The 26,569-nt window shown below is 59.9% G+C and overlaps 1 protein-coding gene and 2 non-coding genes across 10 annotated transcripts in view; 2 read left to right on the plus strand and 1 right to left on the minus strand.

Annotated features, from left to right (window-relative positions):
* Positions 1–3,044: 3,044 nt before the first annotated feature.
* On the plus strand, positions 3,045–3,117 carry TRNAV-CAC. Its single transcript has one exon. It is a non-coding gene; the product is annotated as a tRNA-Val (tRNA).
* Positions 3,118–3,322: 205 nt separating this feature from the next.
* TRNAG-UCC lies at positions 3,323–3,394 on the minus strand. Its single transcript has one exon. It is a non-coding gene; the product is annotated as a tRNA-Gly (tRNA).
* A 237-nt stretch (positions 3,395–3,631) lies between these two features.
* The window catches only part of DPP9 (dipeptidyl peptidase 9), a 38,896-nt gene continuing 15,958 nt past the window's right edge, over positions 3,632–26,569 (plus strand). For 4 of the 8 annotated variants that reach the window (XM_013045232.2, XM_045086152.1, XM_013045235.2 and 1 more), the window contains exons 1-11: positions 8,553–8,734; positions 10,813–11,066; positions 15,173–15,285; positions 16,533–16,706; positions 16,788–16,956; positions 17,708–17,821; positions 20,442–20,570; positions 21,662–21,723; positions 23,571–23,671; positions 25,147–25,324; positions 25,496–25,658. In XM_013045232.2, the coding sequence (XP_012900686.1) occupies positions 8,667–8,734; positions 10,813–11,066; positions 15,173–15,285; positions 16,533–16,706; positions 16,788–16,956; positions 17,708–17,821; positions 20,442–20,570; positions 21,662–21,723; positions 23,571–23,671; positions 25,147–25,324; positions 25,496–25,658 (1,525 nt within the window). In that variant the 5' untranslated portion in view covers positions 8,553–8,666. The other 4 variants (XM_004771472.3, XM_045086159.1, XM_013045233.2 and 1 more) reach the window with 4 other exon arrangements.

The following is a 26,569-nucleotide window of genomic DNA, read 5'->3' on the forward strand; positions in this document are numbered from 1 at the left end:
GTTTTCGTTTGTTTGTGTTTTGTTTGGTTTTGTTTTGGCAGATGAATGAGCTCTCAGACCTTGATGGGGTTCACAGGGGAGATGACATGTTTTCTGAGCTACTTCCCCTCCACCGGGAAGCCCACCTGTATTACTTCATTCCCATTCCCAGGTCTTCTCTACTCTGGCCAACCCTTATGTGCTCATAATTTCGAGAAACTTTTGCTGACCCCACAGTGACACATACGTACGAAAACAGATTCAAACAAAGCAACAAGCAAGCAAAGCCCGCAAAAGCTGGTGGAGTTCATATTCCAGTGGAGGAGACAGAAGACAGACAAGCAAACAAATCCACAAATGTGATTTTTTTCAGAGACAAATAAGCCACCGAAAGAACACGATGAAGTGACAGACACTCAATTTGTGGGTGCCGAGTTGGGGGGAACTCAGGGAAGTCTCCTCTGAGGGGGTAACATTGAAATCAAGAATTGAAGGAGGAGAGGTAGTGAGTTCTGAAAATGCTTGTGCCAGAGGGCACAGCCTGTGCAAAGGTCCTGGGGCAGGGCACTGCCTGGCAGTTGGAGGAACCAGTGAGGAGGCCTATGTGGCTGGAGCAGGCTGGGTGAAGGGGAAAGAAGTGAGCGCAGAAAGGGGACCAGCACAGGTCTTCCTGCAAGGGCTGGGTGGGCCTCAGCGACGATGTCCACTTTACCGCAGGAAGGTGGGAGCCCTGGCGGGCTGTGGGCAGAGGAGGACAGGACCTGACTCAGGTGCTCACGGGCGCTCACAGGTGGCCGCCACAGGGAGGATGGACTGTGAGGGCGAGGCCATGAGCCAGGGCACAGGACAGAAGGGAGGGGTACAGGACAATGATGGTTGGGTGGACCAGGGAGATGGCCGTCCAGGGGAAGCCGTGATCTGATTTTGGGTGTGGTTTGAAAGCAGCCCTAACTGGATTTGTTGAGTGATTGGATATGGGTGGGGAAGCCAGGAGGCCGGGGCAGCTCCCAGGTTCTGCTGAGCATCTGGAAAGAAGGAGACCACCCGTCCTCAGCTCATTCGGGGGATGGAGGAAGGAGCAACGTCTTAGATTGGCGCCGGCAGGTTCCATGTCTGGTGAGGGTCTCTTCCTGGGCGATGACCACTGTCCTCTCCCCGTGGGCTCACAGGGCAGAAGGGGCAGGGAGCCCTCTGGAGCCTCTCTCATGAGGGCACTCATGCCATTCATGGGGACTCTATCCCCAGGGCCTAACCCCTTCCCCAAGACCCCACCTCCCCAATACCATCACCTTGGGGGTCGGTTTCAACATAGGGATTGGCGGGGGGCACCATGTTCAGTCCATAGCAAGCAGGTTCCGGAAAGGCAGGGAGTTCAGTTTGGACCATGATAAGTTTGGGACAGCCATGACCCCCCCACACACGCCCTGCATGGAGACACTGAGGGTCAGCTGGATCCCAGTTTGGAGCTCAGGGGAGGCCCTGGGGGGAGTCAGGACTATGGGTGTCCACCAGGTTTGAACTCTGAAAGAGGACAAGGTGGCCTGGGAGGGGTGCGGGTGTGGAGGGAAGAGGGCCAAGGCCCAGACTGGGCAACCAGGGAGGGAAGGGGAGGCAGAGGAGGCATCTGGAGAGGAGGGTTGGAAGCTGTGGGCAGGGCAGCATAAGGAGGGTCTAAGTTTCCCTCAAATTAGCCCCCTCATCACCACCCCCAGGACAGCTGGGACTGCTGCGCTGTCCCCTTCGCATAGTAGGTGGTCAGTAAATCATTGTTGAATGAATGAATGAATGAATGAACTACTATACTGCCATCAAAAAGGATGTTAGGGAACGATGTCCAATAAGGAGAGAAGAATAATCCTCTGCAAAGGCCACATCTTAACCCCCAGAACCTGTGACTAGGCTCCCCCACACAGCAAAAGAGACCTTGCAAACGCAGTAAGAATCTCAAGATGGGAAGCTTATTTTTCATATGTGTGTGTGTGGGGGGACTTCATGGAGTCACATACAAGAGAGAGGCAAGAAGTTCCAAATTAAAGAAGGCGGGGCACCAACAGAAACAGAGGATTGGGGCCATCAGGGCTCCAGAGGCTGGGAAAGTCCGGCTAAGCCATTGTCCCTAGAGCCTCCGGCGCCAACCGTGCCCACATCTGGGTTCTAGTCACTCCAGATCAGGGTTTAGACTCCCGTTTCCAGAACCATATGTAATAAGCTTGTGGTTTTTTGCAACCACTGTCTGTGGTCTTAAGTCACAGCAGCAGCAGGAAAAGAATATAGAAGGGTCTTTGTGCTCTGTGGCCAGGACAGTGCTTGCCCTACCAGGCTCTGAGGCATCCCGAAAAACTGTCTTACGTAACTTCCAATGGTTAATCTTTCCCCAGAAGTAAATGTTGCAAATGGGATCCATGTGTTTGTTCCATTAAACGCAGAAAAGTGACATGACGAAAAGTTCTTCATGTTTTGAATCATAAAGCACCTACTTTTAAGTTTCAGTATTTCCCAGAAGATGCTTTTGGGGGGAAGGGGGAATTGCCTTTCAAGAATGCACGAGAACAGATACAGAGGGGCACACGTTCTTGCACTTGCCTCGGACCCCATTAGGACTTCTCGGCAAGGCAGTGCCAAAACCTGTCTCGAGTTCTAGTTTTGATATATTGTTCCTTACGGAATTATGCGGCCACTCATAGGGTCTCTTGGTATCGTGCATTCAAACATCATTTACCTTGATTCTTGAGTTTTTTTTTGGCTGAAGCTGAAGCCACTGCCTCGCTCCCGGCACTCTAATCCCGGTCTTGGGGTGGAGGGCTGGGGGGCAGATTATTCAGCAATGTGACCCTAAATTCTTGCCTTTATCCTCGGTCCTCCTCCTAGCTTAAAAAAAGCAAACAACAAAAAACAAAAACAAACACAAACAAACAAACAAACAAAAACCCAAAAGCAGAGCTCCGAGGGCAGCTCGGACAGACCCAGCGCGCACCGCCCCAGCCGGAGAGCCCGGAGCTAGGGAAGAGCCGGAATCCTCGAAACCGCGCGCTCAATGAAAGCCCCCGGGGCCCTTCCCCTTGCCGGTTTCCGTAGTGTAGCGGTTATCACGTTCGCCTCACACGCGAAAGGTCCCCGGTTCGATCCCGGGCGGGAACACACTTGCGTTTTCGCTCGCTGTAGCATCGTAAAGTGGCACCGATTATTCCTGACCCGTGGTTTTTAGATTTCTCCCGTCGTTTTAAAAGTTACTTCAGGGTAATTGGGGAAAAAAAAAAAAAAAAGAAAAGCTCCAATTGGGCGCTTTTAGTAACAAAATTTAAATAAGTTATGGTAAAAGTAAAGAAAACTCAACCGTTTTGTTTGCGTTGGCCGGGAATCGAACCCGGGTCAACTGCTTGGAAGGCAGCTATGCTAACCACTATACCACCAACGCTCCGGCGGGCTATACCTTTTCCAGACGCTATTAGTAGAAGTATTATGGGTCTGGCTGGATGATACCAAGCTGCATGGGGGTGTCCCTCTTCAGCGTCCCTCCCCGCGCCGGAAGATGCCGCCCCAGGGAAATTCCAAGCCTCTGCCCGCAGGAACCGAACAGGCGCATCCCCCCCTAGCGCCGTGGGCCTCTTGGTACCGCCCGGGCGCGGGCCAATTGTAGGCCGCCGCCTGGGCAGCTCAACTTCCGGGTCAAAGGGGCCCGAGCCGCCGGCTCCCCCGTGTCCGCCGCTGCTGCTGTCCCCCGCGCCCGCCACTTCCGGGGCCGCAGTCCCGGGCATGGAGCCTCTAGTGTGAGGCCCCTCCGGCCCCGGGACGCCCTGCCCAGCCCGGCCGCCACTCCGCGCCGGCCCCGAGCCCGGTGAGCAGCGCACGCGCGCCCGTCCGGCCTCGGCCGCGACCCCGAACCCGCCATCGACCGGCCCCCCCTCAGCCCTGACCGTGGACCCGCCATTGACCCGCCTCTCGGGTGCCCTCCGCCCCGGCCTCCCCGCACCCCGGCCCTGCCGCGGACCCGACTCCCCGTTCTAACAGCCCCCGCCTCGGTTTCCCCTCAGCGCGGGGCCCTCGTCAGCCCTTCTTCCCCTCCCGCCTGCTGCGGCGGCCGGGCCACCTCTCCGTCCCTCCCCGACCCAGCCTCCGCGCTCGTCGGGTCGCTGCCCAAGCCACCGGCCGCGGCCCCTTCCGGGCGTGGCCGCACCCGCCGCGCGCTCCTTCCCCGCGGGCTCTGGAGGTCCCCTCCCCAAGCAAACACACGTTCCCCGTAAGGGAGCGGAGGCCGCCTCCCGGACCTGCTTCCTGCCCGCCCCGCCGCACCCCGCCCCAGCGCGTGGCCTCCCCCAGCCCACACCCCGACAGGGGCCAGCCAGCCCCTTCTCTCAGCCTCCCCCCCGGCCGGGTCCCGCCGCCCACCGTCTTCCCACGCAGCTTTAGACCGGACTTGACCCTTCCCCATCCTTGCTGCAGCGGAGCCATCAGAAGGGCCCCGTTCCCTTGGCCCCCCGCCCGCTGGCGCTCCCCCGCCCGCCCCGCCGTGAGGGAGTCCCTTGTCTCGGTGGCAAGAACCAACGCGCTTTCCAGGAGCTGGGACTGAAGCCCTGGAGGTGTGCACTGCGGTGTAGTCCCTGGCTGATTCCCGGGAAAATTGGGCCAGGTGGGAGGTCTTTTCTCCCGAGGGCAGCTCGGGCCCGCAGACAGCACTGCCGGGTCCCGAGGCATCTCTAGAGCCTGTTCAGGTAGAGAGGATTGGGCCGCCGGTCAGGACTCCCGCCTGCAGGGAGAGCGAGTTGATAGCCCGCCCCTCCATTAACCTGCTGCATTAATGACCCGTTGGTTCCATCCAGGTCTGAGTCCCACGCCTGCAGCTGAAATGGAGGCTTTCTGGACCCTCTAGAAGGTCAGTTGGGGTGGGGTGGGGTGACCGTGATGGCGGGTATGTGGGCTGGTGGGATTCATTTTCGTGCTCCAGGATACAGAAGGCTGCAGGAAGTGGTTTTCTACAACCCTGCGGTCATTGCCCTCCTAGGCGGTTGGCTGGGACCCAGGCCAGTGGCTGTGGTTTTTGTGGGCCCTTGCTGGAGACTTTTCTTTCCATCCAGCATCTCCAGCGGCTACCCAGGAAGAACCCCCTGGAAGATTGTGGGAGAATCGGGGGGAATGCTGACGGCAGCCAGAACGGTGGAGGTGTGGCTCTGTCCCCCCCCACACCTAACCCAGGGTGTGCTGCCGGGATCTTGGCTCTAAAAGGAGCTTTGGTCCAATTCTCCCCGTGTTGGGATTTTCAGCGACCTGTTTCGTTGACGGGATTAGCTGACATCTAGATTCTGCCACATCTAGGATTTTACTTGAGCACCTAATTCTGACAGCAGCCCTTGGCGTAGGTAATGTCTTCAGTAGCTGGGGAAATTGAGACACAATTTAACCGAGAGGTTAAACTTAACCTAAATTAACTGAAAGGTTAAGCAGCATCTCAAGGTCACAGAGACCAGAAGTTGTAGAGCCAGGCTTTGAACCCCAATCTCTGACAACAGCGACCCCTCTTTTCGCCACAGGACTGCGAGTGAGACCAGTGCTGCTTAAGGTGACATTTGGCTTCATCTGTCCCCTCCAGCCTCTGTCCCGGGGCCATGTGCTGCTTTCTTCTTGAAGCATCAGGGCACCTGCCTACTGGGGGGCCTGGCTTCTCCTCGAGAAGGGGCTTGGTTGCTGACCAAACCAGGGCTCCCTTTGACTTCAGACAGCATTCGGGGAAGGACAGGGTCTCGATAATTTGGCCAAAAATGCTTCGTGTGTGCCAGGCATGGTGCTGGGCTCAGAGAAGTAGAGGAGACAGGACCGACGTAGGCCTGCTCCCCACACCCCCCAGCCCCGGAGCTGACATCCCGGTGAAGAGTGCTCACTCTGCTGGAGCCGGGGTTCAGCCTCAGCACCCACAGCCATCTTTGCAGTGGGGAGTGGAGGCGAGTGTCCTGTATGCCCTGTGACGCTTACCCTCCCTGGCCAACGAGCTGGTACCATGCCTCCTGGTCGTGACACCTGGAAATGGCTCCTGGGAGCAGAACTGGCCCTGTTTGTGGAATAGGGGAATTAGGTTAGGGGAATCAGTTGATCCCCGAGAGACTCTGTATTCCGTAATCATTTGACTTACTGAGGTCCTAGGGTGTTGCACCATTGAGATCCGTGAACTAAGTGGGAGGGAGCGAGGAGGTGGCCCACAGGTGCCGCGGTCGTAACATCTGACCCATCAGAGACTTATGCGAGTGCCTAGTGACGGCCTGAGGATCTTACTCAACTTTTCCCCCATCCTTGGCACACTGAGGACCAGGTGTTATGTGTGTTGGATTAGCGACTTCATTTATTTTTTTTTAAAGATTTTATTTATTTACTTGACAGATAGAGATTACAAGTGGGGAGAGAGAGGAAGCAGGCTCTGCTGAGGGGAGAGCCCGATGTGGGGCTCGATCCTGGGACTCTGGGATCATGACCTGAGCCGAAGGCAGAGGCTTAACCCACTGAGCCAGCCAGGCACCCAGGCACCCTGTGGGTTAGCGACTTTAGATCGGGTACCAGGAAAGACCTTGGAAGGGGCGAGACTGAGGCGTGGAGGAGAGGAGGGGCAGGTGGTCGGGAAAGCAGGGGAGGGCACCGCAGGCAGCAGGACTGGCAAGAACAAAGGCTCTAAGGTGAGAAAGGGTCCGAGTACGTAGGGGAGAGCGAGGCCAGCATGGCTGGAGATTGTGGTCCAGGGCAAAGGAAGGAGCTGAGGTCGGGAAGGCCGTCAGAGAGTGGCCACAGCGGAGGGATGAGTCGGTTTCTGGTGAGCACCAAGGGTGCCGTCCCTGGCGTCATTTGAAACTGGCCTCTTCTCAGGGACTGCTGGCCTTGGGAGGACTGCACCTGCGTGGCAGAAAAGATGCTGGTTTCTGGCAAATGCCAGGCGCCTTCTAGAATTTCTGGGCAGGGCCTTATCAGGATGCCCTTGGCATTGGGTGTCCCGAGAGAAATGGGCAGGGGAGGAGGGCTGAGAGTGTGCGTTCCCAGACTGCCTGGAGTTACCGCCCTGGGGCTCTCTTCCCGTAGGCTCCCCCACCCTCCTGAGGTCAGCCGGGTGGTTGATGCGGAAGGTTAAGAAGCTCCGCCTGGACCACGAGAACACACAAGGTTGGAGAAGGTAAGGGGTGTGGCCTCGGAAGCCCTGATCTTTGAGCACGTTTCAGAGGTTCCCAAATTTCTGACGATGTCATAGGTCTGGGAGGATACCCATCATGCCCTGCCACCCCTTCCTTTCTGCGTGTCCCCAAGCCTCTGGCTGTTTTGCTTGAGGAGGCCATGTGGGCTGCTGTAGGGTTTCTCAGCCGGTCACTGCTGTCACAGGGCCCAAGTCATTCTCTGTAGGAGGTGGAGCAGCACCCCTGGCCCCGGCCCCCTCGACGTTAGCACCCCAGACATTGCCTGGTGCCTCCTCGGGCGGGATCAGCCCCAGCTGAGAACCAGTGGCCTGGTGGTTAGGATGTGGGTTTTGTGTCCAATAGCCGTGGGGTCCCTTCTGCTTCCTTGTGGGGGTGACGTTGGGCAGGTCATTTGACCTGAGCCTACTTTGCGGCCTCCCAAATGCGGCATGACCCCTGAGCTCAGTCATCAAGGTTGTAGTTGGAAGTAATTATAGTTGGACCCGTGAGGCTCGGGCACTTGGTGAATCCCGTGCCTGGGGCCTTGCGTGAGAGGAAGACCATAGCAAGTCCCTGTGGAGCGGGCCTGCCTCACCGTCGGTTTCTGCCCCTCCTGGATTCATTTCCTTTTAGCAAGTACAAGCCATGAGGCAGGAAGGGAATTTGAGAGGTTCTGGAAGACAGGGGTGATGCTGAGTACAGCGATTCGTTCCCCAGATGCAGGCTCCCAGTGTCCAGTGAGTAGTAGACATGTCAGGAGGTCAGTTAGCATTGGAGACCCGAGTCCCCATTGTCGAGTGCAGCAGGTCCCTGGCGGGTACAGGCCGGGCTGCATGCGGAGTCTGTACGGCTGGTTGTGACTGTGGAGGGCCGACATGGTGCCCGGGGCAACCCTGGTAGGGCAGAGGATGGCCTGCTGTTTCTGGGGAACCCCCACCTGCGGGGGCTCAGCGCGTGTCCCAGGGCTGCTCGGGCATTTCCTCCCGAGCTAGGTCGCCCGCCTTCCTTCCTGTCGCATCACTCTGCGGTCAGCTGAATGCTCCCAGCACAGAGTGCGCAGTTCCTTCTTGCTTTCCGACTGCTTCCCTGGTCTCAGGCCCCGCCTGGGTCTCCGGTGGCTGCCCTGGGGCCATGCTGGGGTGGGGGGGGGCGGTGTGGTCCTGGCTCTTGGAGTGCCCACTTACGGCTGATAGGTCTCTGAACTCCCCTGGGGCCTTGACCGTCCCGCACCAGAGCTCCCGGGCTGCATGCTGGTGTCCCGCTGACCCACAGAAGGAAGCGAGGTGGACCGGCCCGAGTGGCTTGGAATCCACTTTCGTTTCCCCAGCTGTGTAAACTCTTGAGTGGAGAAGCCCGGCGCAGGCCGGCCTAGGAAGGGCCGCGGTTACTTAACCTCTTCCTCGTCCCCCGCCTCCTCGGCAGTCTCTCTCTGCTTCTGGGGAGGAGGGAGGTCAGTGGAGGCCCCGGGCGTAGCACCAAGCCTTGGCCTGTCTGGGAGCTCAGGCCGCCTGGCCGCAGCTAGAAGATTCCTAGAAGTTTCTCCCGATGTTTCATTTCATTTCTCATCTCCTGGATCATATTCTTGCTCCCTGGGCTCTCTGCAGTGATCGGAGGCAAGATCTTTTTTTTTTTTAATTGTTCTTCGCTATGGAGATTAGCCCTGTGATTGTGTGAGTGCCCCTGCCAGGCCCTTAGCTTGTGGGGTCCCCTGTGGGAGCCCTGGAGGTCGTGATCTGTTTTTCTGCTGTGAGCAAGGCTTGGATTGTGGCAGCAGGTTCGGGGGTGGGGTGGGGGGCCGGGCTTGCTGCCAATAGCGCTTGGGGCCGTGTGGGTCCTGGAGTGCTCAGCCCGTCCTGGCCCCTGCCTAGCACTCCCCGTGCCCAGCACCGCCCTAGCACCAAATTTGATCCTCGGGGAGTCTCCTGTCTTCCCTGGCTCTCCTTATTTGACCCGAGGGCCCTGAAAGCTCCTATGACCTGTCATCTGTGTCTTCAAAGCCACCGTAGGAAGTACTGGACTGAATGTGCTTTTTCGTGGCTGGCGGGCAAGAAGGCCTGGCTTGCTCTGCTGCCCCCACCCCAGCCCTGGCCGGGTCACGGAGGATGGAGCGAGGGAGGCGTTTCTGGCTCTTCTCTGATACAGGGTCGGCCTGGAAAGGGGACTCTGAAGATCGGCCCACAGAGGCCATGCTTAGAAGATCGGCCCACAGAGGCCATGTCTCTCTCCTGCTCCCTCTCGTGGTAGCAGACAGGGGTCTTTCTCCTGTGATGGTGACTTTGGTCTGGGGTTGGTAGGGGGCAGTGGCGGACTCTTCCTGGCAGGGGGCGAGGCCTTCTGGGAACTGGCGGGCACCCGTGTGAAGGGGGACACAGCCCTGCCTGGGGCCTCTCTAAGAGCCCTTGACTTGTGCTGTCCCTGCCCGGGGTCTGGAAGTAGCAACTCCCACTTCCGGCCAGGGAACCCCAAACTCTGCCCGCCAAGCAAAGCTGCTAATCCTGGAACACGAGGAGACCCAGCATCCAGCAAGGCTTTCGACCATTCTGTGGCCGTGGAGGAAAGGGAGGCTGCCCTGCTCACTTTGGCCTCACTGGAGACCCAGCTCTTCCAGAACCGGGTCACCGGCTGTGTTTAGATTTCCCTAAGACAAATATTTGCCTGGCCAGGCCAGTCCGGTCAAGAAATGTGCTCAGCAGCAAGGGTGGGAGAAGGGAGCGAGCGCGCCTCGGCCGCAGCCGCTCGGGGAGCCGGACGAGAGAGGCCAGGACGCCCACGCCCTCACCTGGTTTGCATATTCCCTGCTCACAGCCACCTGTTGCCCTGAGCCCCTCCGGCGGGGCACGAGAGTTTGCCGCGCCGGACCCCCAGTGGGATGGCGCGGGTGACAAGCTTTACCGGTCAATTCTTTATGCTCAGTCCTCTGCACGTGAGTGTTTCCCAGCAGGCTTAATGCAAGAGAGTCCTTCCACGGCCCTCTGTGGAATGCCTGCTGGGAGTCAGGCCCTCGTGCGGACTTTGGGGACACTCCTGCGAATGGGACAAGAGATCAACAACCAACCATTATGACAAATGCCCTGAGGGCAGGGGTAACAGAGTTGGGGTGCGATGTGTGAAAGACTATTGGAGAGACCAGCTTTGGCACAGGTGGTTCTCAAAGGTTTCTGAGGACCCAAGAGATGTTTACCCTGAGATCTGATTAGAAGTTAGTCAAGCAAAGAGAGGAGAAAAGTGTTTTGCGCAGAAGTGGCACATGCAAAGGCCCTGGGGGTAGGAAGGGATCTGCCCTGTTTGCGGCACAGAGGCAAGGCTGGTTTTGGCGGGAGGACTGATAAAGGGGGTTGAGGTTTGAGAGGCTGGCAGGGGCCAGAGGGCAGAGAGCCTTGAAGCCTATGACAAGGACTGGTTTTTACCCCAGGGGTCGTGGTAAAACTAAGGAAGAACTTTAAGTGATGAGATCAGATTTGCATTGAATGTTTGGGTCTCTTAAAATCAGAGGTGACCACGGCTTGGATCTTAGAAGCGTTTGTGGTCGCTGGAAAGAGACAGTAATTTGGGACATATTTAGGCGGGCTGGCAAGGGGTACACGGGTGGGGGCTTGTCTTGGGCGGCGGCCAGGAGTGTCTGGCGAGGGGCCAGCTTGTAATCGAAACTTGTGCATCACCCTCTTCCCACCCTGTCCCCTCCTGCTTCTAGCTTCTCGCTGAACTCCGAGGGGACAGAGAGGATGGCCACCGGGGCACCGGTGTCCGAGCGGGGTGACACGGTCGAGATGGACGACCCGGCATCCCGCTTCCAGGTGCAGAAGCACTCGTGGGACGGGCTCCGGAGCATCATCCACGGCAGCCGCAAGAACTCGGGCCTCATTGTCAACAAGGCCCCGCATGACTTCCAGTTCGTGCAGAAGACAGACGAGTCGAGCCCGCACTCCCACCGCCTCTACTACCTAGGTAAGCTCTCCGTTTACGGTGACGATCTGGTGCAGCGCGCCCGCAGGGCCAGGTGTGAGGGGAGCGGAGCAGGGCCGGCCCCCCGGTTGCAGCAGCGCTGTGGTTAGGCCTTGCATGTGGCTCTGAGCCCCTGAGGTTGTCTCCGGTTCCAGCCGGCTGGGCCGGGCCAGTGAACGACTCCTAGCGGTGGGGTCACCAGTAAGTCCAGTGTGCACTCGCCATGGGCCAGGGTGCTAAGAGGGGCCCTGAGGCTCAAAGAAGGGTGCCATGGTTGTGTACTGTGCGTGCCGCGAGCTAATAACAGAGGGTGGCTGGCCACGCGGTTGCCACCCCGCCCTATATACTGGCACAAGCACACAGACTGCTAGTGACATCCTCGTTGGGCATGTGCCCTGGCCGCTGACACCCTTGTCGGGTGTGTGCCCTGGCTGCGGCCCTTCACACGCCGCCTGTGATCATTGGCGGGTTTGTGTTCCCTGCCAGCTGGGTAAGAGCTTCAGGGCACCAGGGAGGCCTCGCGCCAGCCTGGTTCCTGGCAGGGTTTGGGTGAGGGGTGGCACGCGGTCGTGAATGCAGGCTGTCCTCCGCCCGAGGGCGCCAGTAGTGACCGCCGTGGGTGCTGCCCGGCTCTCCCCTTCCCAGAGTGGATGCAGCCCCTCTTCGTAGGGAGGCATGTGGAGGCCACACGGTGGCCTGGCGGGCACGGAGTTTGGAAAGGAGGGATCTAGAACAGGGCTCAGTGTGTGGTGGCTCTCTGGGCGTTGTGTGGCCCCCAGAGTCGAAGACGCGCGTGTTACAGGAAAGGGCTTGCCCACTCTGGCCTGGGAGCCGCCGATGGAGCGGGCTTCCCACGTTGTTACCTGAGGGGGCGTGGCTCCCGGGGTTACACGGGGCCAGGTCTTGTGGGCTGCAGTGGCTGCTGCTTCTGTGCTGGAGACCGGGAGCCCCAAATCAGTTTGTCGGGGCCCAAATCAAGGCGTGTGGAAGGCCACACTGTGCTCCCTCCAGGGGCTGGGGGACAATCGGCTCCTTGCCTCCTCTGAGCTCTGGAGGTTCCTGTGCTCCTTGGCCCGTGGCTGCCCTGCTGTTCTTGGCCGCTGGGCTCTGAAACCCCCCCAGCTCCGTGGTGGGGACTCGTGACCCCATATCAGGCCCAACTGGGTTGTCCAGGCCGCTCTCCCCAGCTCGGACCTTCTGCTTCATCCCGTCTGCGGGGTCCCTCTCGCCGCAGGATGTAACGTAATCACAGGCTCTGGCGACGAGGACCAGAGCACTTGGGGGCCGTTGTCCAGCCACCCGCAGCGCCGCTGAAAGGGACAGCAGCCCCCGGAGCCAGTTTGAGCCACCGGGGGCACCTCATAGGAAGGACACGGCGGGTGCCAGAGAGCCCCCACCCCGGGCCTTGTGTCCTGGCCCCGAGAACCTTGGAGCCGCGTGGGGCCCGGGCATCTGCTCGGCACGTGCTCCTCTCCACACACGCTCCTTGCTGCCCGCTTGCCTCCTGCTGGGCTGCAGCCGCCAGCAGAGACGGATGAGCTCCCGAATGTCGGCGGCGGGGAACCAATGGATTCAGCGTAGAGCAGACTGTCTGCAGTCCGTGGTTGGGGGGGGTGTTGGGGTGAGTGGGTCCCTGCAGACTGCGGGAGGCCTGCCACACTGGGTGTGGGCAGCTCGAGACTGCTGTGGGCTTGGCTGAGACCCCAGAACCTTCCTAGGACATCTCGGAGCCATCCTGCCTCTTTTAGGTGACATTGGTCACCCGTCCGTGTCCCTCAGTGCCTTCCGGGTGCCCTGAGACACGCAGCCTGCCCCCTGTGCTGCCCCTGGCAGCCCCTGCCTTCTCAGCAGGCACCAGCTTGCCGTTCTGCGGGGAGCCAGCCGGCCCGGGCTCTCGAAAGGCTCTCCCAGATGTTCACGCTAAGGATGTGAACAGAGGACTTCTGTCGCCAGGAAGATGGGATGGTGGCGGCTCCCTGCTCCATGGGGGTCAGCCAGTCCCCTGCACATGGTGTCTCGTGTAGGACAGAGGACTCAGGAACAGCTCGGGGAGTCCCTGAGAAGGAAGAGAGGCCTCTCGTGTCCTTGTGACCTAGAGGAGAGCCCGGGCGCAGCGTGAGTCACGTGTCCCATCAGGCTGGTTCCCGAGGCCACAGTGCAGGGTGACGGAAATGGTGCTTGTGTGGCCCCGGGCCACCTGCCACCCCGGTGGATGTTGGGGGCCGGGACCCTGTCGGGCAGGGCCAGCAGAAGTCAGACCCGAGCTTTGTGCACCCAGTGTCACCGATACGACACACGGAATTCGCTCGCATGTGCCATTTGGTGCCATCACTTACTCAGCCGCTGGACAGAGGCGGCGGCTCCAATGTCCTTGGCAAGGCTGCACTGTTGACTTCCTGTTTGGACAGCTCTGGCTCTCCCTGAGAGCCCCAGGGGCAGGGGGTGTCCAGAGCTCCTGCTGCTGGTTGCTGACTGCCAGCTGCTGCCTTCCTGGCTTGCACCCCGCTCCGGGACCACTCTCTCTCATGAGGTCTGATTCATGGAGCCGAAAGCTCACTCTTTTAAAAGTGGACCACTCAGTGGTTTCTCATACGTCACCACTGCCTAATTCCAGAACATTCCATCACCCCAGAAAGAGATTCAGGACCCATGAGGCATCGCTCCCTTCTGCCTGCCTCTCTCCTGCAACCATGAGTCCACGTCCTGTCTCCCCGGAGTTGCCTGTTCTGGGCAATGCACACAAACGGGGTCACGCAGCACGTGATTCTCGTCCCCACGAGTCGTGCGAACTGGAGAGGGAAGGACGCCTCGTGGGTGGCCTGGATGGGTGGGTCATGCACCTGCATCTCCAGCTGGGGATGGGGGAAGGGGACCATCCGGTGTCCGGGGCCCCTTGATGGGGGACCGTAAGCATCGCCCCCCCACAGGTCTGCGTAACCTCTGCATCTTCCCTGAATCGGTTTCCAAAGGAAGTTGTATTGATCTTGTATTTTCCCTTCAATACGTTCTTTCTCCGATTCTACTTCACGTGCCAGTAGCGTCAGGAGTGGGGACGCCACGTGGCTTGTCGCGGAGGAGCTGCCCGTCGAGCTCACCGTCATGGGAGCCGATGTCATCAGTCCGGCTCTGGCCCTGGGGGCACCGAGCCTGGGGCCTCCCTGGCCCCCAGTCGGAGCGTGAGAGCGTGGGCGAGGTGGCGGTCCTGAAGTGAGGCTGGCCTCACGTGGCCTTCCTCCCGGAGAGGCTCGGGACCTGCTCCCTCAGTCTGCTGTTGGCCGTGAACGACAGCCCTCCGTCCTCTGTCATCTCCTTGAGTCAGCAACGCTACCAGCTTTTATTTGCCACTAGGGATACGACAGCACCTGTGTCAACAAGACACACCCGAGAGAGGGAGGACCTCGAGACGCGGCCATTTACTGGCAACGTAGGTCCAGGCCTCTCCCGAGTGACGCACCTCGGGCACCGTGTGACGGCGTCGTTCCCCGCTGGCTGCATTCCTGTAGAGTCTTGGCCAGGTGGCTCCTGTCCTCGTGTCCGAGGTCGGGTCAGCTCCGTGGGTGCTGTCTGGGGACATCTGTGGTTTTCCCCACCGAGGTGCTCCCGACGAGGCGTGGGTGGGGCTGGAGGGGCTGCTCGGTGCCCCCCGGAGAGCGCCCTGCCCCGCGGCCGTGGAGAGAGGCGCTGGTCAGACGCCGGTTTCCTAGCTCCCCAGTGCGCACGTGCTGTCCCTCTAACCTGCGCCGGCTCTCGGCCCCCGCAAAAGCCTTTCACGGAGGAGGACACCCAAGACCACAGCCTCGCCCTCGAGAGCTGGGGTGCCCGGGGCTTGCTTCCGTTCTCTTGCACACTGCTGCCTCAGTAACTGCACTGGGTCCTCGCGCAGACGTCTCTGTCACTGTCGCGCAGAAGACCCGTCACTGTCACGAACATACTCGCACCCGGGGTCGGAAGGTCCACGGGGAGGGCTGTGCCTCCGGGACGCGCCAGAGGAGGTCGAAGCAGAACCAGCCAGGCCAAGCCATGGGGAACCAGGGCCCTGGCCCAAGACCCTCTTCTTGTCCTGGGCAAGGTCCCCCATTCTGGTTTTTCTCCCCCCACCCCTCCCTAAGGGATGCCTTATGGCAGCCGCGAGAACTCGCTCCTCTACTCAGAGATACCCAGGAAGGTCCGGAAAGAGGCCCTGCTGCTCCTGTCCTGGAAGCAGATGCTGGATCACTTCCAGGTGAGCCGCCCTGGACTCAGGAACAGCTCGGGGAGTCCCTGAGAAGGAAGAGAGGCCTCTCGTGTCCTTGTGACCTAGAGGAGAGCCCGGGCGCAGCGTGAGTCACGTGTCCATCAGGCTGGTTCCCGAGGCCACAGTGCCCGGTGACGGAAATGGTGCTTGTGTGGCCCGTTCATTTCCACGGGCCTTGTGGGGGACAGTCTGCCTGGCAGTGGGGAGGGGGGCTGCCCGATGGCCGGGGCAGACTCCTCCCGGCACTCTGCAGGCCCAGAGAGGGTGCTCCCATAAGAGCTCTTACCAGAAGCATCTCTTCCTTTTTGAGGCCTCACCAAAGACTGAGGTCCTTTAACTGGGCTAATAATTAACATCATCTGCAGTCGGCTGGCTTGGGGGGCTGGGGAGATGGCTGGGGAGTGCCGCGGCCCGCTTTGTGTCCAGGGAGGTTGACTTCTTTCTGGTTGGGAAAGCAGCGCAGCGGCCCGTGGTGGGGGGCGGCGGAGGCGCAGTCTGGGTTTCCTTGCTGGGGAGCGGGCGGAGGCGTAGTTTGGGTTTCCCTGCGCCCATATGGCAGCTCTTACTCCTGCTGTCCCTGGTCCGCCCCAGGCCGACCAAGGACGGGCTGCGTTGTGCTTTGGCTTCTGCTTTTCAGAGACGCCTTTCTGGGTGTCAGCGTTCCTCGCACCTCCCCATCGTGTTCAGAATTCTCAGGGAGGCTGCTTGGTGTCCGCAGTAGTCTATCTCCCTAGGCCTCCCAGGTTTAGGCATATGGGCGGGCCGGTGGTCCTGGATTTGCCCGGCTCCCCGCATGCAGAGAGCAGGAACGGGTGTCAGTGGGTGGGCTCAGTTCTGGTGGGCAAGTTCTGGTGGACAGGATGGTGATGGGGGCAGGAGGGAGTGCGTCTGCGGGCTTGGCACTGGAGACCAGGAAACAGTACCCCTTGGGTGGCCCTCCGTGCCGGTGGGTGGGGAGAGCTCTGTCTGTCTTGGAGAGGCTCTGGGGACAGACATGGGCTGAGGAATCCTAGAGATGGGACCAGAGAGGAGGAAGTCTCCAGTGCGCCCAGAAGTCAGTCTGCCTCGTCACCCCATGCCTGCTGCGTGCCCTCATGGCCTCCGGGCTTGGGCCCTCTCTGGCATGAACCGCAGGCAGATTGGCAGACTCCTCCCAGGAATGTCCAGGCCGGAGGATCTGCGGCCAGGATGCTGGGGTCCCTGGCTGACGCAGCGCTGTCCCTGTGTGTCCCCAGGCCACGCCCCACCACGGGGTCTACTCTCGGGAGGAGGAGCTCCTTCGGGAGCGGAAGCGCCTGGGGGTCTTTGGCATCACTTCCTACGACTTCCACGGCGAGAGCGGCCTCTTCCTCTTCCAGGCCAGCAACAGCCTCTTCCACTGCCGGGACGGGGGCAAGAACGGGTTCATGGTGAGCCCTGGCCGCTGGCCGTGGGCGGGTCGGGGGCTGGGCGACCTCCTGTTCCCCTGAGCCAGGCCTCTGTGTCCCCAGGTGTCCCCCATGAAGCCCCTGGAAATCAAGACCCAATGCACCGGGCCCCGGATGGACCCCAAGATCTGCCCTGCCGACCCCGCCTTCTTCTCCTTCATCAACAGCAATGACCTGTGGGTGGCCAACATCGAGACAGGCGAGGAGCGGCGGCTGACCTTCTGCCACAGAGGTGAGGCCAGGACAGGGGGCGCGCTCCGGGCCAGGGTTGGGGAGGTGGCGGGGACCCAGAGCACCCGTGTGGATGGCCGTCATGGCCACTGGCACAGCTCCTAGAGCGGCCCCCGTTCCCACCCATCATCCCCGTGCCCCAAGCAGCATGGACCCTGCCGGCCCAGTTCGCCCTCCTGTGTGGTCCTGCTGCAGCCCGCTCTGGCCCCACGGGAAGCCCACCTGCTTGGCTTGTGGCTTCCTCTGCAGCAGTCAGTCCCAGTGGCCTGTGGCCCCCACCAGGCGCTTGTTCTGCCTCTCTGCTCATGTGGGCCTCCTGCCTCCTCCCTCCCGTTTGACACCGCCCGGTCCGGCTCAGACCTCATGTGCTCCCTGGATTTTCCCCTCACCTCCTGCTCCCCAGGAGTGACTGCATCCCCCAGCACACATGTGTGGGGCTCTGCACTGGCTGTGGCCTCCAGTCACATGGCCCCCATCCTGCCCCCACAGCCCCAGCGCCCTCTCTCTAAACCGAAGCTGCTCAGCCCAGGCAGCTTGGACACTGGTCACGTCTAGAGACAACGTTTGCTGTCCCAGCTGGTTGAGGATGCTTCTGGAATGGAGCGGATGGGGGCTGGGGATGTAGGTCAACCCCTCAGTGCGCCTGACGCCCTCACCTGTAGGATGTTCCGGCCCCAGACATCCACAGTGCTTGGGGGCAAAGGCCTGCTCTGCCCTATGTTCTTACCCCATGTGGCTCCCTCCCCGTGCAGGCTCGCCAAGCGTCCTCGATGACCCCAGGTCTGCAGGCGTGGCCACCTTTGTCATCCAGGAAGAATTCGACCGGTTCACTGGCTACTGGTGGTGCCCTGCGGCCTCCTGGGAGGGTAGGTACCTACTTCCCTGTCTGCCTGCTTGTCTGTTCTCTGCTCTTGTCGCCTAGAACAAACCTTAGCTGCTTTCCTAGCAGTGTTAGCGTCCTAGGTCCGATTGGACCCCATGGCCCCAAGTGGCTCATCACCTTGGGATAGGATTTGACATTTGAATTCGGGGGGCAATGCAGTCTGCACACGGGGGACGAGCATGATGGTAACTGTCCCTGGGGCATGGATGGGTCACCGTAGGTTTAAATTAGTTCTACATGGACAGACCCTTCGGTTGTTTCGAGGTTTTGGTTTTTATTTTGCTTTGTGTTCTAAACAGCACCACAATGAACATCTTGATATATCTCTCCTGACCTTCTGGGAGGTTCTCAGTGGTTCTTAACCATAGTTCTCCCAGGAGACGCTGGGTGGCGTCTGGGGACGTTTGTCACTGTCCTGCCCGGGGGCTGCGGGTTTCGAGTAGAGAGGGGCTGGGGCTGCTGCTCAGCGTCCTACAGTGGCCAGGTCAGCCGTGCCCACCGAGACCGATCTGGCCCCCGATGTCAGCTGCGCCGAGAATCCCAGATCCTGCCTGTGAGAGAGGTCCGGCAGTGAGAGAGCTGAGCCTGGGCTCAGCTTGATGGGTTTTGCCAGCAGCTTCTGGAGGAAGCCAGATCCCAGGTCCTAGTGTCTGTCTTTCTCTGTCCATGCACTGTGGGGCTGTCTCGTTACTGGTATTCAGTCAAGCAAGACCGGTCTTCTGAGGGTGGGGGACCTGTTTCTGGGATGTGTGCCAGTAGCGTCAGACCCGGGTGTACTGCTGGTTGACTTCTCCGTGGCCTTGGAGCCTCAGGGAGGTTCAGCGGGGCGCACGGCCGTGACAGCCCTGTCCGCCACACTCTGCTGCCCTGGGTTCAGCTCACCTCATCCTTACGCTGACTGAAAAGGAAGACTTCACAGTCCTAAGCGTCAGTAGAAGCAAGACACTGAATCCCATGCTGGAAAGCAGCCACCACCATGCAAATTGAAGTCGGCTCCCAGGAAAAGGAGGGGTCACTGGCGTCAGAGAGGCACCAGAGGTGTGCAGAGACCACAGGGAGCCGGGCGGGCTCGCCGCTATTGGGGCCAACGCCATGCCCTCTCCTTCCGCCCGGCCTGCGGTAGTCACACGCCTCTGTGGCCCGTGCCTCTGGAACAAGGGCCCTGCGCTTAGTCATTCAGCCTGACTCCCTGCGGGCCGGAAGCCTGGTACTGCTTTCTCCTGGGCAGTGAGACAAGGCCGCTTGCTGAGAGCAGGCTCTCTCCCTCGCGCTCCTGTCACCAGGGCCGTCCGGGCCACTGTGGCGTGTTAAGCAGTGTACCTGGCCTCTACCTGACATGTCACTCGAGTTCAGCGTTCTGCGACAACCATGCAGGACGGCTCCTAGCTGAGATCCACTGGCCTCGAAGGTCTCACAGGTCCCCTCACTGCTCTGCTGGCGGAGCTCAAGAACGTTTTTGAGGGAGCCCCCCAAATGCTACAGCCATCAGCAACCCCCGGCGTGTCCCTCTGCCAGACCCCACAGCCACGGTGACCCCCGTTCTCTCTTACATGGAGGAACAGGGCTTTTCTTAGGCCACGGCAGCACAAGAGTGCCTGAGTTTGAGGGCCAGGAATCCTCCCTGCGGAGCGGACAAAGAAGTCCTGGACCCTGGCTTTGAGCTGCTGTTCCCAAACCACGCGGCCTCAGGCCAGCCCTGCAACCCCTCTGGGGCTCCACTGGGTGGGGCCGGGCCACTGGTTCTGGAGGCGTCGCTGGTCCATCTGTTGGGAGTCGTAGGTGAGGGTACCGGAAACTGTAGACAGGGACCCATTTGCCAAAGCCACGGAAGGAATGGCCACGGGCCCCCTCCCCGTGATGTCAGCACCCAGGCCCGCATTCCAGTCTGAGCTGTCACCATCCGGTGATTCATGCGCTTCTTGTCATGGTTTTTATCCTAAGCCTTTTGGAGCTGTGCCCCACGTGCTGCCCTGCGTGGGCTGCCGGAGCAAAGCCCCACAGCCGGGCCAGCTCAGCAATAGCCTTTACTGTCCCGGTCCTGGAGGTGGGGGCTGGGGGTCAGGGCGTGGGCAGGGCCGGCTTCTCCCGAGGCCGCCCTGCTTGGCGAGCACACGGCATCTTCTCCCTGCGTCCCTACATGCTGGTCCCTCTGCGTGCGTGACTGTGGCCTCATCCCTTGTTACGATGTCACCAGTCCTCTTGGTTCGGGGCCATCCTGACGACCTCATCTTAACTTGATCGCCTCTCTAAAGCCCTGTCCCCCAGTCCAGCCCCATTCTGAGGTTCTGGGGGCTCCCAGTGCAGGACTTCAGTGCAGACGTGGTTCAGCCTTTAAGACCCCTGTAGGGCCACCTGCCATGCCACTGTGCTGGTACCGGCTCCCTTGTCATCCCCTTTGTCAGGGTCAGGAAACGGGCTCCTGGAGGAGACGTGACGAGTTATGGTCTAGTAAGCCAGGGACCCAGGGTCCTAGACCTAAAACTCATGGTCTCGGTCTGGGCCCTGCCGTGGTGGAGCTGAGTGGCCCAAAGGTGGAGGAGTAGGGCGGGGGACGGCAGCCACGGTGCGGGGCACCCCCAGCAGCCTCTGCTACCCCTTCCCAGGTTCAGACGGCGGCAAGACGCTCCGGATCCTGTACGAGGAGGTTGATGAGTCCGAGGTGGAGATCATCCACGTCCCTTCACCTGCGCTAGAAGAAAGGAAGACAGATTCCTACCGATACCCCAGGACAGGTGAGGGCGTGGGGCAGTGGTCTGAGCCTCGCAAAGGAGGCGTGCCCCAACCGGGATGCCCCACGGGACCCAGAGAAGCAGGCCGGGTCGAGAATGATGGCGGGACCAGGGCCACAATAGATGGTACCTGTTCTTTGCCTCGGTGCTCAGGAGACTGGGGAGTGGTGGGGGGTGGTGTGCAGGCCCTGTCCAAGGTCGTGTCAGACCCTTGTCACATCGTGAGAACACAGATTCGAGTCTGCCCCATTTCTCAAGAGGCCAAAAGTCCCGATTTCTCCAGCAAACATCCTACCCCTTAAACATTCTTTGAATTCTTTAAAAATACGGAGTGATTTGCACACAGCACATACATGGGGCCAGGTTCAGGTTGGTTTTGACCTCCCTGGAAGCATGCGGCAAGCACTTGTTACGTGTCGTGCCCAAGAGAGCCTTCCAGTGGCGTCTGCAACCCCTGCCGTAAGTGGGAGTCAGCAGCTTCCCGCTCCCCCTCCCACCACGGGGCCGACGGGAGAGCAGACACTCAGATGCCCCCGGCCAGGTGCTGGGGCCATGCAGGCCAGACTTGGGACTGGCCGCAGAAACAGCTGGAGCCTGGCCCCAGCGCACCTCTGGAAAGTGCCGTTCGGTCATCCCAACCCGTCAGTCACCTGCCTCCCGACCGCTCGTGGGGGACAGGCCACATCACTGCGTCATTGATGGTTCTGTTGCGATTGTGTCCTGTCTCGGCCACCAACTGTCAAGCTCTCCGAGGCAGGGAGGTGCACTCCTTATGCCCTGTCTCCGCACGACCCGCCTTCCCCACCCCTGCACAGGCTCAGGTTCTTAAGTGGGAAAGACAGTTGTCACAGTGCTGTCGGGAACAAGGTCCAGGTCCAAAGTCAGAGGGGACTGCCTGAGGGACTTTGTGCCTGGACGAGAGGGGTGACACACACCCACATAGGGACCTTTGGACACCCAGTCCCCTCTACCCCTCCCTTCCACATGGGCTTTGTGGCCTTGCTGGGGCACCGCCCTGCACCTCCTCGCCAGATACCTGCTCTGAGCCCTTGCGGGCGACGCCTGGCGGGCTCACCTCCCTCTCATTTCTGTAGGCAGCAAGAATCCCAAGATCGCCTTGAAGCTGGCCGAGTTTCAGACTGATGGCCGGGGCAAGGTGAGAGTGGACAGGGTGCCCAGGAGAAGCTTCTGGGTTGAGGAGAGGAGGGGTCGGGGGAGGTGTTGGACATGGGTGGACAGTTGGGCGGCATCAGCAAGGCCACTACCCCCTTTCCGAGGGCAGGTACTCTCCGTGGCCAACTGAGCCTCCGTTTCAGGAGCGGTGAGCCCGGCCTCCCCCGTCTCCACTCGAGGCGGCCGTGCTGATGAGCTTCTTTGAGCAGAAGATCCCGTGAGGGTTTCCAGAACAGAGAGCTCCGTTGGGTGGTCATCTGGGGGACTCGAGCTCTGACCCGGGCCACTCCCCTACCCAACCCCCAGCGTTTGGGCAGATCCTCACGTAGAACTCAATGGGACCTGTCAGTGCTCCGTGTGCTTCTCTCTGTCACCTGGGGTCGGGACAAGTGTTTGCATCACCCAGGGAGCACTTGGTCAGGACCCCACAGTCTGGAGGGCGGGAGAGGCCATGACTGTGAAGGATGAGGGGCCTGGAAAGGGAAACATCTCTGGTGTTTAGAGCACGTAGACAAGCTGAGGACACTCTTGAACACTTTAGTCAGAATGACTTCTGTTTGTTTGTTTGTTTGTTTTTTTAAAGATTATTTATTTATTTATTTGACAGAGAGAGATCACAAGCAGGCAGAGAGGCAGGCAGAGAGAGAGGAGGAAGCAGGCTCCCTGCTGAGCAGAGAGCCCGATGCGGGCCTCGATCCCAGGACCCTAAGATCATGACCTGAGCCGAAGGCAGCGGCCCAACCCACCGAGCCACCCAGGCGCCCCTGTTTGTTTTTTTTAAAGATTTTATTTATTTATTTGACAGAGATCACAAGTAGGCAGAGAGGCAGGGAGAGAGAGAGGGGGAAGCAGGATTCCCGCTGAGCAGAAAGCCTGAAGCGGGGCTCGATCCCAGGACCCTGGGATCGTGACCTGAGCTGAAGGCAGCCACTTAACCTACCAGGCGCCCTGTCAGAATGACTTCTCATGTGAGGTTTCAGAACAAACTGGAAGCTACCCTTATTTTCATGATTTGGTTTTGGAATGATGCGGCCCTAACCCAACCCTTCCTCTGAACATTATGGCAGATGGGACACACACCTGACACCAGCTGGCTTGGTGGAACCTCTCCCAGCTCTTGCAGGGGTGCCTGGCCCGGCAAGCGAGCTGGGTCCTGAGGTGGGCGTGGTTGGTGCCCCCTGGGGACCAGGCGCTGGGAAGATGCAGGGGCAGGGGCCACGCCGAGGCCCTGCCTGCCTTTCTCCCCTAGGCCGTCTGGAGGCCATGTCCCCCACCCCCACCCCGAGCCCCCAGGAAGCTGCAACATCTGCAGGTCCCTGTCACCCAGGGCTGCCCGGCTCTGCGGTCACAGTCCAGACCAGAGCCCCTTTGGTTCCAGCCCACTGGCTGTGGTTAACCGAGTACCGCGTCCTGGGGGCTTAACAAAAGTGCATGGTCTCCCAGCTCTGGAGGCTGAAAGTCTGATAGGGTGATGTGGGCAGGGCTGGCTCCTCCCGAGGCGATGAGGAAGAGGCTGTTCCCAGCCTCCCTCCTTGCCTTGTAGACGGCCGCCTTCTCCCTGCAGGAGCCATCCTGTGCGGCCGGGAGCCCATACCTCCCACTTAAAGACCACCCCTTTTTTGGGATTGGGGCCACCCTATTCCGGTACCACTTAGACCGATGACCGCGGCAACCACCCTCTTTCGGAAGCCGGCCCCATTCGGAGGTGCCAGGAGTCAGGACTCCAGCACAGGGGCTCGGGGGACACCGTGTCCGCTCCAGAAGCGCCCGCGTCCATCTGGGCAGCGTGTGGGCAGGTCAGAGTGTGACCCGACTCTGCTTGCCCTTTAGATCGTGGCCACGCAGGAGAAGGAGCTGGTGCAGCCGTTCAGCACGCTCTTCCCCAGGGTGGAGTACATCGCCAGGGCCGGGTGGACCCGGGACGGCAAGTAGTGAGTGTCGCCAGCAGGGCACAGAGGGCTCTCCCTGCCGCCACGTGGTGACTGTCCTGCCATGGCGAGGACACGCCTCTCTAAACAGGGCCGCAGACCGCTGCCTGCGGCCCCATCTGCCCCGCGCCTGGTTTTCGGCGCATGAGTCGAGAACAGCTTTCATGCTTCTGAATGAACAGGGTTAAAAAAAAATCCGAAGGCAGAGAGCATTTCATCGCACACGAAGGGGATACGAACGGCACGTTTCAGTGCCCATAAATCAGGTTTTCTGGGCACGTGGCCACACTCCTTTGTGTACGGATCGTCTGCTGCGGCTTTCACGCTCGGTCGGCGAGGCTGGCCGGTGCCCGAGGAAGCGCGTGGCCCAGCGGAGCCGTCCGCCCGGTGGCCCTTTGCCAGACAGAGCACGCTCCTCCGGCCGCACGTGCGGCTCAGAGCCTGGACGGAGGCTCCGCGCCCGTGGCAGGCTGCAGGCTCTCGTGGGCGTGCACGTGCCCGTGGCCACGCACGTGCCCGTGGCGTCCTTCGCCGGCGTGATCTCTGTTGCTGATTTTCCACACCGGGGTCCAGGTTTCCCACCTGCGGGACTAACAAGCCGCCGTTGCAGACCTGTCCATTTACAGTTGGAAAGAGCACAGAAAACGGTTTTTCAAAGTCTCTTCCAAAGCCGCTTTTTTTTTTCTTTTTTAAAGATTTTATTTATTTATTTGACAGAGAGATCACAAGTAGGCAGAGAGGCAGGCAGAGAGAGAGGGGAAGCAGGCTCCCCGCTGAGCAGGGAGCCCGTTGCGGGGCTCGATCCCAGGACCCTGAAACCATGACCTGAGCCGAAGGCAGAGGCTTAACCCACTGGGCCACCCAGGCGCCCCGCCCCAGCAAAGCAGCTATTCTGAGGATAGAACATAATGACAAAGGAGCTCCCAAACCAGATTTTTTTAAGCAGTCTACACCAGCACGGGCTCGAAGTCCTGACCCCGAGATGAAGAGCTGCCCTCTCCACCGGCCGAGCCAGCCAGCTGCCCGAACCCCAACCAACAGGATTTTTTTAAAGTTGCCGTTCGCTTCCATCTCAGGTCCTTAAAGATTCATGTTATTCAACAGAATAAACAATTTATTTCTCCCAAAGAGAAAGAACAAAAGAACATTGTTCGTTCGGAGCAAAACGGGCAGTAAAGAACCATGTATGTGGCAGAAATGGGCACACGTTTTTGAAATGCTGCTCTAAGGTCTGATGACACAGCATGTTTCCAGAATACTCGGGTTATAGGGCCCTGTCACCCCCCAGGCTCCCCTGAGGGCATGTGCTGGCCAGGAAACCTCTGTGTGCTGCGGGCTCACTAGATCAAGGGCACAATATGTTAGCAAAGGAGGAACGGCTCTGGGCCCACATAAGTTTGGGGGGGGAGGCGTCTGTCACCCAGCTTCCCCCTGCTGGGCCCTGAGGCCTTCACCGTCTCTCCCTCTTGCTCTCTCAGCGCCTGGGCTATGTTCCTGGACCGGCCCCAGCAGCGGCTTCAGCTCGTCCTGCTGCCCCCGGCCCTGTTCATCCCCGTTACCGAGAACGCGGAGGAGCGGTTGGCCTTCGCCAGAGCAGTGCCCAGGAACGTCCAGCCTCACGTCGTGTATGAGGAGGTCACCGATGTGTGGATCAACGTAAGGGTGGGGAGCTGCCGGGTGTGCACCCCGCCCGGGCCCCCAGATCCCCAGTGGGGCAGGGCTGGGGCAGGCGGGGGTCTCTGGGGGACCAGGCTTGTCCTCTACACGAGACCAGCCAACCCTCAGAGCCTCACCTTCTCATGCCTCTTCTCTCTCCTTCCCGGACAGGTTCATGACATCTTCTATCCCTTCCCCCAGTCCGAGGGAGAGGATGAGCTGTGCTTCATTCGTGCCAACGAGTGCAAGACTGGCTTCTGCCACTTGTACAAGGTCACCGCCATCTTAAAGCCCAGTGGCTACGACTGGAGTGAGCCTCTCAGCCCTGGGGAAGGTGAGCAAAGCCTGACTAACACCACCGATCACCCAGGCAGCTGTCTGGGGCTCAGGGCACTGCTTACTCACTGACCCCACCTTGTGACCAGTTCCATGAGGGAGGGGCAGGATGAGGAAAAAGCCCGCCTTTCCCGAACATCCCTCACTGCCTGGCGAGGTTACTAGAGGCAACCGTTCATTCAGTCAGTGTTATCTGTGTAGCACCTGCTACGCACCAGGGGTTAGCCCACCACTGCCACGGATCAAATCCGGCCCCCCATTTACTTTTGTAAATAAAGTTTTATTGGCACATGGTCACGCTCATTCTTTTACAGAGTGTCTGTGGCTGATTTCATGCCACAATGACAGAGTTGAGTAGTGTGACAGCAGTGTGACATCTAGCTTGCAAAGCTGAAAATGTTGGCTGTCTGGCCCTTTATAGAGAATGTGGCCAACCCCTGCTCTAGGTGCCAGGGGTGTGATTACTCAGAGAGAAGGGAAAATCCCTGCTCTTACAGAGCTCTCTAGTGGAAGACATGGGCAAGAATCCAAAAACAATTGAGAGTAATGAGCGTGGTGGCAGATGCCCCAGGACAAGAGGCTGGAGAGTGAGGGGCCTTCTTTCTAGGATGGGAGGTCAGGCGACATCTGTGGATAGTGTTACGAAGCAGAGACCTAGAACAGGTGGCAGAGGCAGCCCCACAGATCATTCCAGGTTGAGGGCACAGCCTGTGCAAAGGTCCTGGGGCAGTAGCTGCCTGACGTGTTGGAAGAGCTGAGAGGAGACTGTTGTGGCTGGAGCAGAGTGAGTGAGGGGCAGAGACGGAGGAGGGGAGGGCAGAGAGGAGACGGGGCAGCTGGTGCGGGGTCGGGTCCTCAGGGAGGACTTGGGCTTTTACCATTGATCTTATATCAATTTAAAGCCATCGC

The sequence above is a fragment of the Mustela putorius genome, unplaced genomic scaffold, assembly GCF_011764305.1.
Source record: "Mustela putorius furo isolate JIRA1106 unplaced genomic scaffold, ASM1176430v1.1 tig00000095_pilon_pilon_pilon, whole genome shotgun sequence".
Classification (NCBI taxonomy): domain Eukaryota; kingdom Metazoa; phylum Chordata; class Mammalia; order Carnivora; family Mustelidae; genus Mustela; species Mustela putorius.